The sequence below is a fragment of the Argiope bruennichi genome, chromosome X1 (genome assembly GCF_947563725.1).
Source record: "Argiope bruennichi chromosome X1, qqArgBrue1.1, whole genome shotgun sequence".
In the NCBI taxonomy this organism is placed as follows: Eukaryota; Metazoa; Arthropoda; class Arachnida; order Araneae; family Araneidae; genus Argiope; species Argiope bruennichi.
In genome coordinates this window covers 128048342-128063410 of record NC_079162.1, presented here as the reverse complement: position 1 = coordinate 128063410, position 15069 = coordinate 128048342, and the positions used below count along the sequence as shown (strand labels likewise).

The 15069-nt window shown below is 27.9% G+C and overlaps 1 protein-coding gene across 4 annotated transcripts; it reads left to right on the top strand.

The window, feature by feature from the left end:
* Nucleotides 1-9: 9 nt before the first annotated feature.
* LOC129958901 (sulfotransferase 1C4-like) lies at nucleotides 10-14207 on the top strand. Of its 4 annotated transcripts, none has more exons than XM_056071626.1 (6): nucleotides 10-209; nucleotides 4101-4309; nucleotides 6468-6594; nucleotides 12222-12316; nucleotides 12436-12619; nucleotides 14073-14207. In XM_056071626.1, exons 2-6 carry the CDS (start codon nucleotides 4229-4231, stop codon nucleotides 14183-14185), a joined length of 600 nt encoding a protein of 199 aa, XP_055927601.1. In that variant the 5' UTR covers nucleotides 10-209; nucleotides 4101-4228; the 3' UTR covers nucleotides 14186-14207. The 4 variants fall into 4 exon arrangements, with proteins under 4 accessions (XP_055927601.1, XP_055927599.1, XP_055927598.1 ...); XM_056071624.1 differs by lacking the exon at nucleotides 10-209 and adding an exon at nucleotides 262-895 and having other exon boundaries at nucleotides 4101-4303; XM_056071623.1 differs by lacking the exon at nucleotides 10-209 and adding an exon at nucleotides 285-895.
* Nucleotides 14208-15069: the final 862 nt, after the last annotated feature.

Below are 15069 nucleotides of genomic sequence, written 5' to 3'. Positions count from 1 at the left end.
CGTCCATCAATTTTGCTTAGCAAGGCTTAAAGCATACAGTTTGTTGAAAAGATCCAATCACTTTGCTATTCGATTAGAATTGTGTATATATAAAAAAATTAATGTTATATAATTTTGGTAAATATAATAACGTTTTGTAGATCGTTCGTAGAAAACCATCCCAATCTATTTAGGATCTCTTGTGCAACATCCCATTAGTAAAAAAAAAAGTAAATTTTATATTGCATTTGATACTTCTTTATAAAATTATTGCTCGTGTCATTACTATGTTTAGAAATCGGAAAAATTCTTTAAGAACGTTATCTTTCACTTAGTTACTCCAAATCTACAATACTAACACTGGCAAAGTACGCTTATTTTCTGTGAATATTTGAGACTCGAATTTCAGAATGTTTATTTACTTTCACACGAGAGTAAGAACGACGGAAGAGCTCATATTATATGGCATGTTATTATAATGCAATGAGCTATAATTGTATAGAGATTCAGTTAGACAATTAACTATCAGATATGAATTCAGTTTTTCTAAGAGCTGTACGCTTTAGAAATTTAATGTTAGGAAATGTTTTCATGAAGAATATTTCTAGCAGCAGGTTTTTATATGAGAGCGCCTCTGACGAACATAATATTAAGAAGTTCAAATTAATAAAGCGACTTGCATCTACTATTTTATTCGGAAGTACATTTTTAATTGTTGTATGGGCGAAAAAACGTAAAAGAAATACTGTTTTTGATAATTCTAAATTGGTTACTAATTCGTATTATCAAAAAAATTTTAAGCTTTATGAGTATAAGGGTTACATATTGCCTTCATTTGTTATGAAAAATTTAGATGGCATTAGAGATTTCACATTTAAAGAAGATGACATTTTAGTTGCTTCATTTCCTAAAACGGGTAAAGACAAAATCTGTTTTAGAATTTTCTGTTTACTCTTATTTAATCTGTCATTTAATTTCTTTGAAAAGTAGATTAATGTCTTTCTAATGTAAAAAAGAAATCAAAACCATTGTAAGAAATGGCAAATATGTAGAAAAAATGTAAATAGAGAATCATATAGTGGATATTATCTTGTATTTGTTTTTTTAGCTATACAGAAAGATTATTCTTTGAAAAAAAAATTACATGCTAAGTTTTAATGCTTACAAGTTGTATCAATTTATTAAGGTTGTTAATATATTTGTGAAGCATTATATATATATGTATATATATGTTTATAATAAAAATTTTTCCCATTCAGTTGTTCAATGTTTAAAATTAATTATTTTCAAGGTCCATTATTATGATTATGTCAAACAATCTTCATCTGGTCTGGCTTGTATTCCAAACTTCTTTGAAATATATAATCTAGAATATAGACTCAATATTACATTTTATCTAAATAACAGATTTTTAATAATTCAATGCTTTCTTTACTGTGAACAGATTTGTGACCTTTTCTTGTTTCATTTTTTTTTTTTTTCTTTTTGTCTGTTAATGCATTTATCTCGGTTTTTTTGCTGCAATTAGTCATCTTGAAAGTAAGAAATTTTTATATAGTATTTGAACTTCCTGATTAAAGATATTAATTAAAAAAATATATTCAAAATGATTCCACAAGCTAGATTTTTTCCTGTGTTAACACAGTTGCTAATTTGACTGATTCTTTCTGCATTAGTCCTATCTGTCAAAGATTCTAATATTTGGTATTTCGACTTTAAAGCATTTAAGAATATCTTCTCATTTTGGAAGCTCATAAATTTGTCATTGTACTACCTAATAAATATCTTTGTCTTCCTTTTATGGATGCTGTTTAGTTTGGTTGAAGAAAAATGTGAGGATTCTTTGCTGAATTCAATTTTTTTTAATAAATAAACTTTTGATTTTGTGAAGAAATGTGTATGGAATGTTAGAAATCCTGGACTTCTTTATCAACCAATTTATTTATCTTATATTTATGTGTGTCTAAGTCAATTTAATTGATTCGGTTAATTTCAATCAGTTAATCAATTTAATTAATTCTTTTTTTTTATCACTTAAATACAAAAATGAAAATTCTTTTGCTACAACTTCTAAATGGTGTAGACTTTTGGTATTTCTTGCATATCTTAAAATATAATAGTTGCTACTTTAGTTGTTTTGAATAGGTAAACAAACTATTTTTCAGTTTCTTTTTCCATTTGAGGGAAATTCTTTCCACAAGTTGATAAAAGGTGCCACCACATTGATAATTTCCTTATTTTTATCTGTACCATCTTTATTGAGAAAAAATTGCTTATGTTCCTGATCATGGTTGCATAATATAACCCCAAAATTAACACAAAAGTGGCAATTTTGGCTTAAATGTCAAAAATAAAAATATGATTGAATGAGATTAAATGAGAAAATTTTCACATTATGTGCATTATATTTATTTATTTATTTCTAATTTGTCTACATTTAAAAAATGATACGCAAACTCCAGCTTTTCTGTAAATTTTACTTCCAAGTTACACAGGCTATATTCCCCCCCCCCATAAACCAAAACATTTTATCAGCAAATTCCTATACTATAAAAGTTCATGATACTTTCTTATCATCTCTTTTCATACTTCTGTCTTCCTGGTCAGTTTGCTGCACTGTTTTTTGTCATGGCTCTAATAATAATAATATTTAAAAAAATCTTAATAAAAGATAAAAATGTGGCTATTTCCTTCAAATTATAAAGAATAAAAATTAATGGTATATAATTATATATATACCAAGTTATTCATATGTGTATGGTTACCTAGCAGAAATCTATATAAAAACTGCAAACTTTTAAACACATAACAAATTTTTGCATTTATAATTACTTATTCGTATCTGTGATTCCTATATTGCAATCTTTGATGGAAAAGGTTTACTGACTGCATCTAAAATGTTCTCTCTTTTTTTTTTCTGTTTATTTTATATAAAATTTCATGCTATACTCAAGTACTAATTTTGCAGTTGTCTGATTTTTACTATAGAGAAAATATAATGAAAATTGGCAAATGTTTTCCTTCAAGTTAATTCCAAATTTGTTCAGTGACCAGTCATATACATTAATCTCTTTTCTCTCTGTATTTATATTATTTCTTCTCTTCTATAAAATCTAATAGATTGAAAAGTAATTAAATTTCAGGAAGTAGAGTGTTGTACATTTATAAAGTAATCTGTTATTTTAATTTTGGAATTATCTCAGCTTTAGCAGCTATTTAGTGATTTTTTGATAAGCTTTAATTCCCTAAAACCAATCTCTTTTTTTTGTAAAGAGTACCTTTAGAATTCTTTTGTATTATAATTATATATATTAATGAATATTATCTAAATAATTTATGAAATTCCTGGAAGAAAGAATAAGCATTTTTATTTTATGCAAAATGTCTTTAAATAAAAAGGAAATAGATATTTTCATTTATAATGTGTAGCTAAACTTCTTAAACTGGGAATAGCTAGCTGAAAGAATAGGTAGTTCTATACCCAAATCAGGATGTAACAAAAGATGGCTTTACTGCATATATGTCAAGATATGGAAAATATAATCTGTTATGAAAAGTTAGAAATTACCAAACTGTTGTTGCAAACATCTATTGAAATTATTTGGATGATTTGACAGAAATTCTAACCACCAAATGACCAGTATTTACCAATAAATGGGTTATGATCTTCCATAATAAGAATGATGATCGACATATGATACAGTTTTCTTAACAAAAGCATAATTGTAGTAAGAAAGGTTTTTAGTAAAAGTTGGAAGGATTTCTCTAATTGGGATTTCAGTAGCTGCCTGGAAGATAGATTAGTATTATAAAAATAATAGAGAGTAAATTGTGGATTAATTTTATGTACTAATTAAATTTTTTCCATTAAAAGTTTAGGTTTTTGTATTGCTTAATTTTCTGCTCAATCTAATATTTTCTAGTTTTAAATTTAAATGAAAATAGGGTTATAAAAATTACCTCAAGATTAATTGTGTTTGAAATTTTTTTTTCTCAGGGAACTTGTTATATGATTAAGAAGTTTTCACTTTAAATTTTGTATTAATATCTTCTAGAAATTGTTGAACACTGTTAAATATATGCATACAAATATTTTGATTTTGTTTAAAATACATTTTCAGGTACAACATGGTTACAAGAAATCATTTATTGCATCTTGCATGGAGTTGATGAATCCTTATCTCAGAGCTTAGAAGATAGATTTCCATATTTAGAATTTATTTATCCAGGTCTTGACTCTATTAAAAAAATGGAAGGTCAACGTCTTCTTAAGACTCACTTGCCTTATTCTCTTTTGCCCCAAGAAGATATTCTCAAGAAAAATGTAAAGGTCTTAAATTTCATTATATCTCATGCATGTATCCAATTAATGTCTTTTGGATGAAATTACTGATACAGTTGGCCTTTTATAGGAGTGTTATTAGAACATGAGTGTCATTTATCAGGTATGTAAAATAATTTGAGAGAAAGAAAAATAAACAGTTGTCATAATTTTCGATTTTGAAAAAATAATAATAATACCTAATAATAATAATTTTCTCATTTCCGATTTAAATGCATTTTATCAGTTTTCTGGGAAATATATAATTATTTTCTCTGATTATTATTTAACTCTTTCTAGGTCTAGAATCTCATGAATCTTTAATACCATGCAATTTCAAAAACTGATGATCAGCCATAAAATGCAGTTTACATATTGCTTAGAGATGATCTGGATTTATAGAAAAAATATTAAATAGTGCAGCTTATTTTTTATATTTATTCATATATATATATTATTATGTGAGAAAGTTGAATAATATGCTGTCTGACTTGAAATATTCTTATAAGAAAATTAAAGAATGACAAGAATGATTTTATGGTATATTGAATATATTACTTAACATCCTAAAGGTTTTTTATAATATTTTCTAGAAATATTTTTATATAATAAAATAAGTCTGTTACAACATTACCAAAGAATATGAAAATATCAGAATCTTCATCACTTAGCTTTCAGCAAAAGGCCGAAACATTTGAATAGATATTTAAATTTTTGGATGGTTCAAAAACAATTTTTGTGTGATATTTCTGAATTTAATAGATGAAAAAAAAAATCAAAATTTCATTTAATTTTTAATTAGTAAAAATTTTTAGTTGTGATTACATAGAAAAAAAGTACGAGGTACACGTCTCTATCATCTGAAGTAATTTTGTGCCAAATTTGATAATTCTAGGTCTAAAAATTTGCCCTGTAGATCATCAACATAAAACATATTCAGCTTTAATTGCAATAAATATAGCATATAATTTCTAATGGTAAGTAACTTTTGGTACTCTGTAAGGTAAATTGTTTGGCATAGGGATACTAATTCAGTGATGATATACTTTGCATGGTATGTATTGCAAATTGCAAATCTTGATTGGTTTCAACATTTTACAAAATTCCTATGTAAAAATGGATTTAAAATAGAATCCTTTTTTAACCATAGCAAAGTAACTTTGCTCATGCTTTATATGAGATTTGGTCATATAAGTGAAATATATGCATGGCAAATTTATGTATTTAAACTAGTTTTAAATACTTATGTTCAAATATCTTGAAATTTCCATTCTTATTTTAAATAATGCTGTAATATCTCAGTGTCTCAGAGTGCAGAATTTAACAATTTATTAGCATTTAATGTAATAGCATTAGTGGGGATATCTAATCCACAATAAAGTTGAACGAAAGCTGTCATAACCACCACGAAGGTTGATGTTTTCACCCCTATGAATTGTGCTTTGTTGCTGTTGGGATGAGAATGAATAGCATTGTCTGCTATGGATTGATCCTGCTGTTTGACCAAACAATTATTTTGATTAAATATAATAGCCAGCCAGATAATATGAAGTCATTCTGAAAATATCCAGAATCGGTCAATCATAAAAGAATGATCACTTATCAGAACGATGCTTGACTACTTGCATTTTCCCCATCTGATGGAAGTTGGAACTTGGTTAGAATGTCTTACCACTCCCTTCAATTTGTAAAAGTTTCTGAAGGGGGACAATTTAAATTCTCTAGAGCATTGTAAAGAACACATTGAGACATTCTTTAAAAATAAGCTAAGGATGTTTTATGGGATGATAAAACTTTCCAAAAGCATTATAAATGAAATGATGCATTCTTTTTAATTGGACTCAAAAAATCGACAAAGATATTTTGAACAATCCAATTTTTCAAATGAAAAAAGATGAATTCAAGTAAAAAATTAAAAAAAAAATCAATATTAAAATTCTAGATATTAAACTTTGGCATTATATTGTCTTTGATTTTTATTTATATGTTAAAAATACATTTTCAGTTAGTATCCTGATTAAGCATGCCAATTTTTGTTTGTTAAATAAGTAAATCAGATTTCAATGTGTGTTTTCTATTTTTAATGGGTATAACAAATTTAAATAGTAAAACTATTTCTTTTATTATTTTTTGTTTATTTATTATTATTATTTTTCTATTTAATTAGGTATTCTATATTATGAGAAATCCCAAAGATGTAGCAGTTTCATACTATCATTTTGTTCGGATGATGACAATTTCAAATTATTCTGGGAATTTTGACAATTTTTTTGAAGATTTTATATCAGACAAAGGTATTCTATGTTTTCTGTGTATGTTCTTATTTTTAAATAGGTTTTCGATTTTTTTTTGTTGGCTTTCATTTTTTTTTTCTAATTTTATTGGTTTTATGGGAATAAATTGCAGTGTTCAATTTATCACTTTTCAACATTATCATTGAATGAAATCTGTACACTTGCTATTATTTCATGAAATCTTCATGGCTATTTTTGGAATTTGTTCTGAAGTCAAGTAGAAATGGCTAATTAATTTGCATTAATAATTTTGTTCCCATAATATGAACTTTTCAAACTCAAATTTTATTTACTTATCATATTTTTATTTGTTAATAATATTTTCTACTCTTCCAATAAATTGAAAATTAATCTTTTTGACATATATGGGTTCCTTTCCATATAAATAAATTGCTATTTATGTTAGCTAATTTTAAATTTAACAAACTGCTGAGGATCAAATTATCCTTTGCAAGACATTTTATGTTTCCATGCAAGTAACCTAAAATATTTTAATTTTATTCATAATTAGTGTTTACTGTATTATACAATTAAATGTACTGTTTTCAATTCTTATGATTTATTATTCTATCATAGTCTAGTTAACATTATCAGTATATCTTTGTTATATTATGACTGTATATAAACTACCTACCACAATCAAAAGTCCCTAAATCATTTATTTTAACTAAAACCACTAAAGAATCTCGAATTTACAAGTAAAATCATAATTTTTTAAGTAAGAAAACATTATTGTAGAATTCTAGGCTGAGGAAAATCATTGCTCTTTCTGTCAATGTTGCTTTTTTTTAAAAGTCTAACTAAGAAAAATTGCGGTTAGTACTGTTCCAGAAAATCTCATTCTGATTAGCTAATCTACCTTCATTTTGATATGATATGTATGGTGCTGGCATTTTAACTTTTAAGAAGCCTAAAATTTATCTAGTTCTAGGATGAACACAATAAACTGAACTGGATTATAAAATAAAATGTTAAATCTCATTTTGATATAAACAGAGAAATTATCCATCCATTTTAATGTCACCCTCCTATTTCATTTTGTAAAATTTTCTGAGATAAAATATGCAAATTTAGATGATAAGTTTTTAATTGCAGATACGACACAGTAAAGAAAACTGTCGGAGAAAAGTGTTTTTTTTTTTTTTTTCTTTCCATATTGATAATGATGATTAAATGACTGCAAATTTTTAAGCAATTTCAACTTGCTTGACTTATGAGCTCAATATTTCTCAATTTAGTTTCAAGAATTTATTGTAATTAATTGTGCAAATGAATTCAATAATAAAATAAATATTTTTAATAGATTATATCATCTCAGAGAGTTAACAGAATTCTGGAAAATGTCTACATTTTAAGGCCTTATCACACGGCCAAATTCCGTCTACACTTTTGTGGACAAACGCGCACGGAAAAATGTGTGTAGTGACGTCATGTGGGGATTTGCTGCATGGTAAACCTAAAACACAGGTGTACTTTATGCCTAATTTATCGCTCTTTATTCGCTTTTTCTGTTTGGTGAATATCTATAGTTTACTCATTTCGTTAGTGGGATTCCTGTTCATACATTCCGTACATTATATCCTGGAATATATAGCTGTTCCATAAATTTTGTTATTTTTCGGTAATAATGACAGGTTTACGTAAAAAAAAAAATCTAATAATTGCATAATGTATCTGTATTGGTATTTATAGATAAAATTGTGAAAATCAAATTTAACACAGAAATATGCTTAAAAAGCCATTTTGTGAGTTGGATGTGCGATTAATTTTAAAAATAAAAACATCACTATTATTTATTAATTAAAACATTAAACAATAACAGAAATTCATATTCTGCAATTCCCCTAAATGTACTATATAATGTGCTGAACAATATTTCAGTGGTAAGAAAATGAATTGATCCTTATTAACTTTCACAACAGCATAGGAATTAAATAATTTTTTAACTGTATGAAAGATGTTAATTACATATTTTAGAAATTCAAAAATTCTACCATTATTTTTAAAAAATTAAAGATTTAATCAGATTAAATACAGTTCACAAAAAGAAGACAGTTCACATATGCATTAATAATTTTTTTTAATTCTGAAAATAAATTTTCTTGGTTTTGATGACTATATACGAGTGTCAATATCTCTTCATCTTCTTATAATTACTGTACGAATTTCTTCGTGTAACATTTTTTCTTTAATAATGAATATTCAATGGATTCCAAATAGCCGGCTTTTCATGAATAAAGTCGATAAAAACCTATTTTTATAACACGACCATATAACATTTTTTTTTTTTTTTCGTCTTTTAAGGAGTGATTCAGAAATGTGCTTACAAATTAGTTTCATATTGGCGTCAATTGCACCATTCTTGGTCAATTAATGCCACTACCAAAGCCATGCGCTATTGGTTGAATTTCGTTTGCAAACAATCTTTCCGTCTACACTTTCAAGCCGGTTGAAAACAGTCCACGATGGCGAAAATCCTGCTTGACCGGTTGCCTGCGGGTATAAACGGGAAACTGTCCTCGAAAGTGTAGACGATATTTGCCCCTATGATAAAGCCTGTATGATTCATTTTAGGCATACTTAAAAAAATTCTAAAGTCCTTGATGTATATTTCTAGAATCATACATTTTTCAGATTTCGAATTTCAGTCCACATTGACCTGAAATTTTTAATGGTAAGGCTTGTATTAATTGCTGATTAAATCTTTTTTAAAAAATTTCATATTATATAGCATATACTGATTTCCCTTAAAAGCTTTGAATATATTAGGGATTGTTTTTTAATTTGCCCCTTTAATCTTTTATTCTAGAGAATGCTGTATATTCTGTTGGGTATCTGGTTTCTTTCTAGAACTTGGATGAATTGCTAATTGCTATTTTTTATGCTTTCCTTCTTTTTTGTGAAAAGCAGCAACACAGAATTATGTGCTACTTTTTTTTTTAATTAACAGAAGATTATAGAATTTAGAAACTTATCTAATTTTATATGGTAGTTGTTATCAAAAAAGAATTAAAATAAAACAAATTTTTTTATTAAGTGTGCATCTTTGCTTCCGACGTTTTTTTTTTTTTTTTTTTTTTTTTTTAATTTGAGGCTTTATTCGTAAAAAGTGATTATCTATTTATAATATTGTCCATCGCTAGCTGCTACTTTTCCCCATCTTTTCGGCAATTCTCGGAGACCATTTCGAAGAAACGATGTGTCTTATTGTGGCGCTAGCTTCATAAGCCAGTTAACAGCCTCTGGAAAGAGGTGATCACTTTTGTCTAATGGTTATGTTACGCGGCTACGGAGCCTAGCGTCGCAGGTTCGATACTCGCTCAGGAAATTGCCACATTGGTGACCCAGACGTAATCTGGATGCGCAACTTTCTGATTGCCTGATTCAATTGCCTGAGCGAGGATCGAACCTGCGACGGTAGGCTCCGTGGCCTCGTAACATAACCACTAGACAAAAATGATCACGTCTGTCCAGAGGCTGTTAACTGGCTTATGAAGCTAGCGCCACATTTTGAGTCTGTCCACGAAACGATTCATTTTTGGACTTTTTCATAAGAAACACAAGTAATATATATATAAAAAATTTAAGTCAAATTCCTACTTAGGTCAACAAAAAAAATTTATTTTAGTTACTTTTTATTATTTATATATATATCTTATATTATTTATGATCGTGTGTCGCTTCAGTAATCTCAGAGCTTGGCGACCATATGGTGACATGGTGATGGATTTGGCGACTAAATAGAAATTACTGAACAAATTTAATTAATTAATTAATATTTAAAAAAAACAGCATTAACATCAAGTCTCATCCACAACAAGTTTTAAAAAAGGTATTTGAACTTGAGTCGATGAATAAAAAGTATTTTATTAACGATTGAAAATTTGAACAACATATATAAATATATATAGGGAGAGTATGAACTAATAGTAGGAATTGAATAATGTTGATCAGGCAAGCAGTGCGGCATCGATCAAAACAAATGGTAGTCAGAAAAAGAAACGTTTGCAGAGTATCGCGGATGGTGTGAGACCTCCCATTTTAGTGTTTCCAAGTTTGTCTTTTGAGACATGTGACTGTGCTTCGCCGTGTCCCTCTTAATACTTTCGCTGTTTCTCCTTCAATGCTCAGCTCAAACGCATCAATTGCATTCTGTATCGATCCCCTTTGATGGATTCATTCAGTTTCAACAGTTCATAATATCACCGAGCTAGCCTCATCAAATACAGACCTTGCCACTGTGAATTTTCGGTCTAGCTTTCGAAGTGGAGGCATGTCCGCCACTGCGCTTGGGATTATCTAGTGGATCCATTTTTCATCGCCGGACATAATGCGATGTAGAATTCCCCATCCGACCCTGTGTTTGAAGCAGATGTTCTCAAGCAAAGAAACGCCGTTCAACATCTGGCAGTCTCAGCACGTACAGAATCCGATTTCCTTGCTTTTGAATAATCCCCATGACTTTGAGTCGTCTCGAAATTTCTTGTTGGAACTCTCTCAATCATTCTGCCTATTCGTCTGGTATTTGGCAGGAGTCTTCATCAAGTAATACCTCCAGTTCACTATCTTCAAAAAATTTCTCTCTCCCCCGCCATGCCGGTCCTCAACATCAGAATCACATTCTTAAAACACTGACTCTCACGTCATATTCTTTCACTTAGAACATTCTCACCGTGAGTGCTAGGGCATTCGATGCGTCTCAATTTGTTTCCTTCAAATGGAAGCAGAAAATTAAAACTTCCCGCAAATGACGAGAGTTTGATTCGGAAACTGACATCTTCGATCGAGAATATATTTATGATGCAAACACAAATTACTAATATGGTGCTGTCATTGTGTTGACAGATGTCCAAGCTTATAGTGTGGTATTTTTGATCAGCCTGTTTCGATCAGCCTTTACTGCTGCAACCTGAAGCGAATAACAGCAGAAGCATAGTTGTACACCTAATACAAAAATATTGAAACCGTGTTAGTGACTAACGTGAATTGCTTACTAAGGTTAATATTTTTTAACATTTTGAATATTTTAATAATTTTTAAATATTAATAATTGTTTGCTTATAACGCTGCCATTATGTCAAATTGCTCGAAACACATCAACAGATAAAAACACTCAAAGCGCATGAAAAAACTGAGCAACAAACAATTTTGTAAATTCAAGAATTTGGTAAATGGTCTGCCAGAGGCTAGAAAGGGCTCCCAATTCATCCTTATAAAAATAGTGAAATTTAATCAAACATTTCTTAAATTGTTCTAATTATTGTGATTCATTTTTCTTAAGACAATTAGAAGAACCATATTTTCTTTTATATTTATCATATTGTTTATATTTTCTTTGATAAAGATGAAAGTAAATATTTTATATATTTCTGTATTTTGGCAGGAATATGTATGTTTTTGAAATAGGTATGTATGTTCTTTTTAATTGTAATTTATATCTGTCAAAAAAGATATATATATATATATATATTTTGTAGCATATTTCTTCTACATATTTCATTATAGTCAAGAGTTCCTTTGCTTCCAACTTCCTTGAAGAGAAAAAATAATAATAAACATTTTTAGTTATCCTTTATTTCTTTAATTTAAAATTGTATACATTGTATCTTAATTGTAATCCTATTTAGTACCTTATGGCCCGATTTGGAAACATTACCTAGATATGTGGGAACACAAGAATGATCAAAATATCCTGATATTATTTTATGAGGATCTTCAAAAAGTATGTTGCATAATTGTTTTTTATTAAATGTTCATATAACATAGATTTCAAATTGTTATACCGTTATTTTAGATTAAAGTTGTCTTTGGTTTTAATTATTCATTATGTAAATTTTTCAGGATATTCATGGAAATATCAGGAAAATTGCCAGCTTCCTTAATAGAAATCCTACTGAAAAGGAAATAAATGACATTGCTAATCATTGTTCTTTTGATAACATGTCACAAAATCCTACCGTCAACTATCAACATTGGGATGCTCTAGGCATCAGAAAATCATCAGAAGCCAAATTCATGAGAAAAGGTACTTAAATTTTGGGTTGAAGTACATTTCATTTTCTGCAAAACATTCCTTCAAATTAATACAGCTTATAAATTCAGCAATCTTGTAATATATGTTAATATAATTTGACCTGATTTTATATGTATTCTTTATAGTAATTGGTAACGATTCAATATTTATTCTTTCAAATAAACATGAAATAAATTTTTCATTAGCTTAGTTGGAAAGCAATAATTTGATTTTATGATTTTTGTATGAACTGACTGGCCTGGCCTGGCCTGCCCAGAGTTCAGACTCGAATCCTATAAAAAACCTTTCGGGCGAGTTGGATAGCCGAATTAAGGGGTGGAACAGCCGTCCAAATTCGGCGAAAGAACTTACATGTCTTCTCCAAGCAGAGTGGAAGAAAATACCACTGTCCATCATCCAAACACTTGTGGAAAGTATGTCTCGGAAAGTTAGAGCTGTAATTGCCTCAGGTGAAGGCTCTACCAACTATTGAATATGAATAAATTGTGTTTATCTCTTTTATAGCAGGTGTCCAGTTACTTATTGTTAGATAGTGCTTAAATCAATAAGACGACTATCCAAATGAAACTGTCAAGAGAACCTTTATTCATGCAAATTCAGAAATCTCGGTCAAAAAAATTGTTAACTAAAATAGTACTATTTTAGTTTACTGTGTTTCTTCACAATTAACATAATCGAGGAGCAAAAGCGCTTACTACAAAACTTGCGAGAGAAAAGTTAACCATTAAATACACAATTTCAATTAAATAAACTGATGATGATTTAAACTATTCATTTATATTGATTAGGCACCCAATATATATCATTAACTGATTGAAATCAGAATTATACTGACTTATAATAATTTGACATAACATAATGTACATGCTGATCCTTACTGTGGTGTTTAAAAACATTTAATATTCAAAATAACATTGTCTCCTATTGGCAAACAAATAATAAATTTGTCGAAACAGAAACTTAAAAACCTGTAATGCAACTTAGAAAATGTAGTAGTTATGCAGGAAATCAGTACCACTTTTTGCGAATAAACCTTTTTGAAATCTGCAAGCCTACATGCACAGTAAAGGTATTCTGAATAATAATGGATGTTTCATTTTTTTTTTAAATCCTTCGATTATACAACATTTATACTTCACAATTCACAATTCTAAAATTTTCTTTGTTCCTTCTGTATTAAAAATATGTCATCAAATTTATCAGTTTGCATTTGGAAATATTATGCTCATTGAGTGAACTGAATGACTGTTTCATTACAAAAATATTTTTCTTATATTATAATTATATAGTTGCTTTGAAATATCATAAACATTTTGTGTAATAGTTGAGTTGTAATTTTTATATCTAAAGTTTTGTATCCCTTGTAATTATATTTTAATTAAATTAGTGAAAATATGTTTAATTTGTAGACAAATTTGCAAGTTTTTTTAATCCCTTTTTTCAGGTCAAGTGGGAGACTGGAAGAACTATTTTAATGCAGAAATGAATCGTTCAATGGATTTATGGATTGAAAATAATTTCAAAGATGTTTCAGTTTCCTTTGGCTATGAAAATTAAATTCATTCTTGCATTTTCCCTATTACTGCCCAATTTGTCTTTTGCATTTATATTGTTTATTCAAATTTTGTTCAGGTTATTTATTTGGTGATTTGCTTTTTAAATTTTTTTCATTCAATGAATCATTTAAGGATTAAATACTTTTTCATGATAAATATATTTACAGATGAACATTAGTCATGATTTTCTTCTATTAGAATATAAAAATATTTATATTTATGTTTTTATATTAAAAAAACAATCACTTGTATTATTTAGCACATAACTTCTTTTAAAAGTACTTTGGGAAATAAATGAAAAGTTTCTTGAAATATAATTAGTATATTTGAAAAAATTTATTAATTTATATTGCTGTTTTTATACTAAAAAAAATATTACAAAAATCTAATTTAGATTTTTTTTTTTTTTTTTTTTGATGAGCACCTTTTCAGTTTATATAATGAGTTTCACTAAAGTTCTTTTGAAAAAAAAAATGATGTAACAAGTTGATTTTAAACACATGCAGGAAGATCTATATCTTTCAGTATGGGTATGGTGACTAAATGGTGATATTGTTTCTAGTGGTTTGAAAAATTAATTTTTTTGCCATTTGTTACTGATTTGGAAATGAAAAATATTTTTAGTTCAACATGAAAAATAATATAAAATATGCTAGTTATCCTGATACAATAATTATGAAGATACTAATTAAAACACTAATTAAAAATAATGCTGAGCAGCTCCATATAAACACTTCCAGAAAGATTTATTTTTAAACCATAGCTAATAATTTTATTTGTCTTTATTCCTGTTGATTTTGCTGTAGTGTATTTTGTGTTTCACTGAAATATTTTTATTGAAATATGATAAATAAACGTTTTATATTTCTATATATTATGGTCATT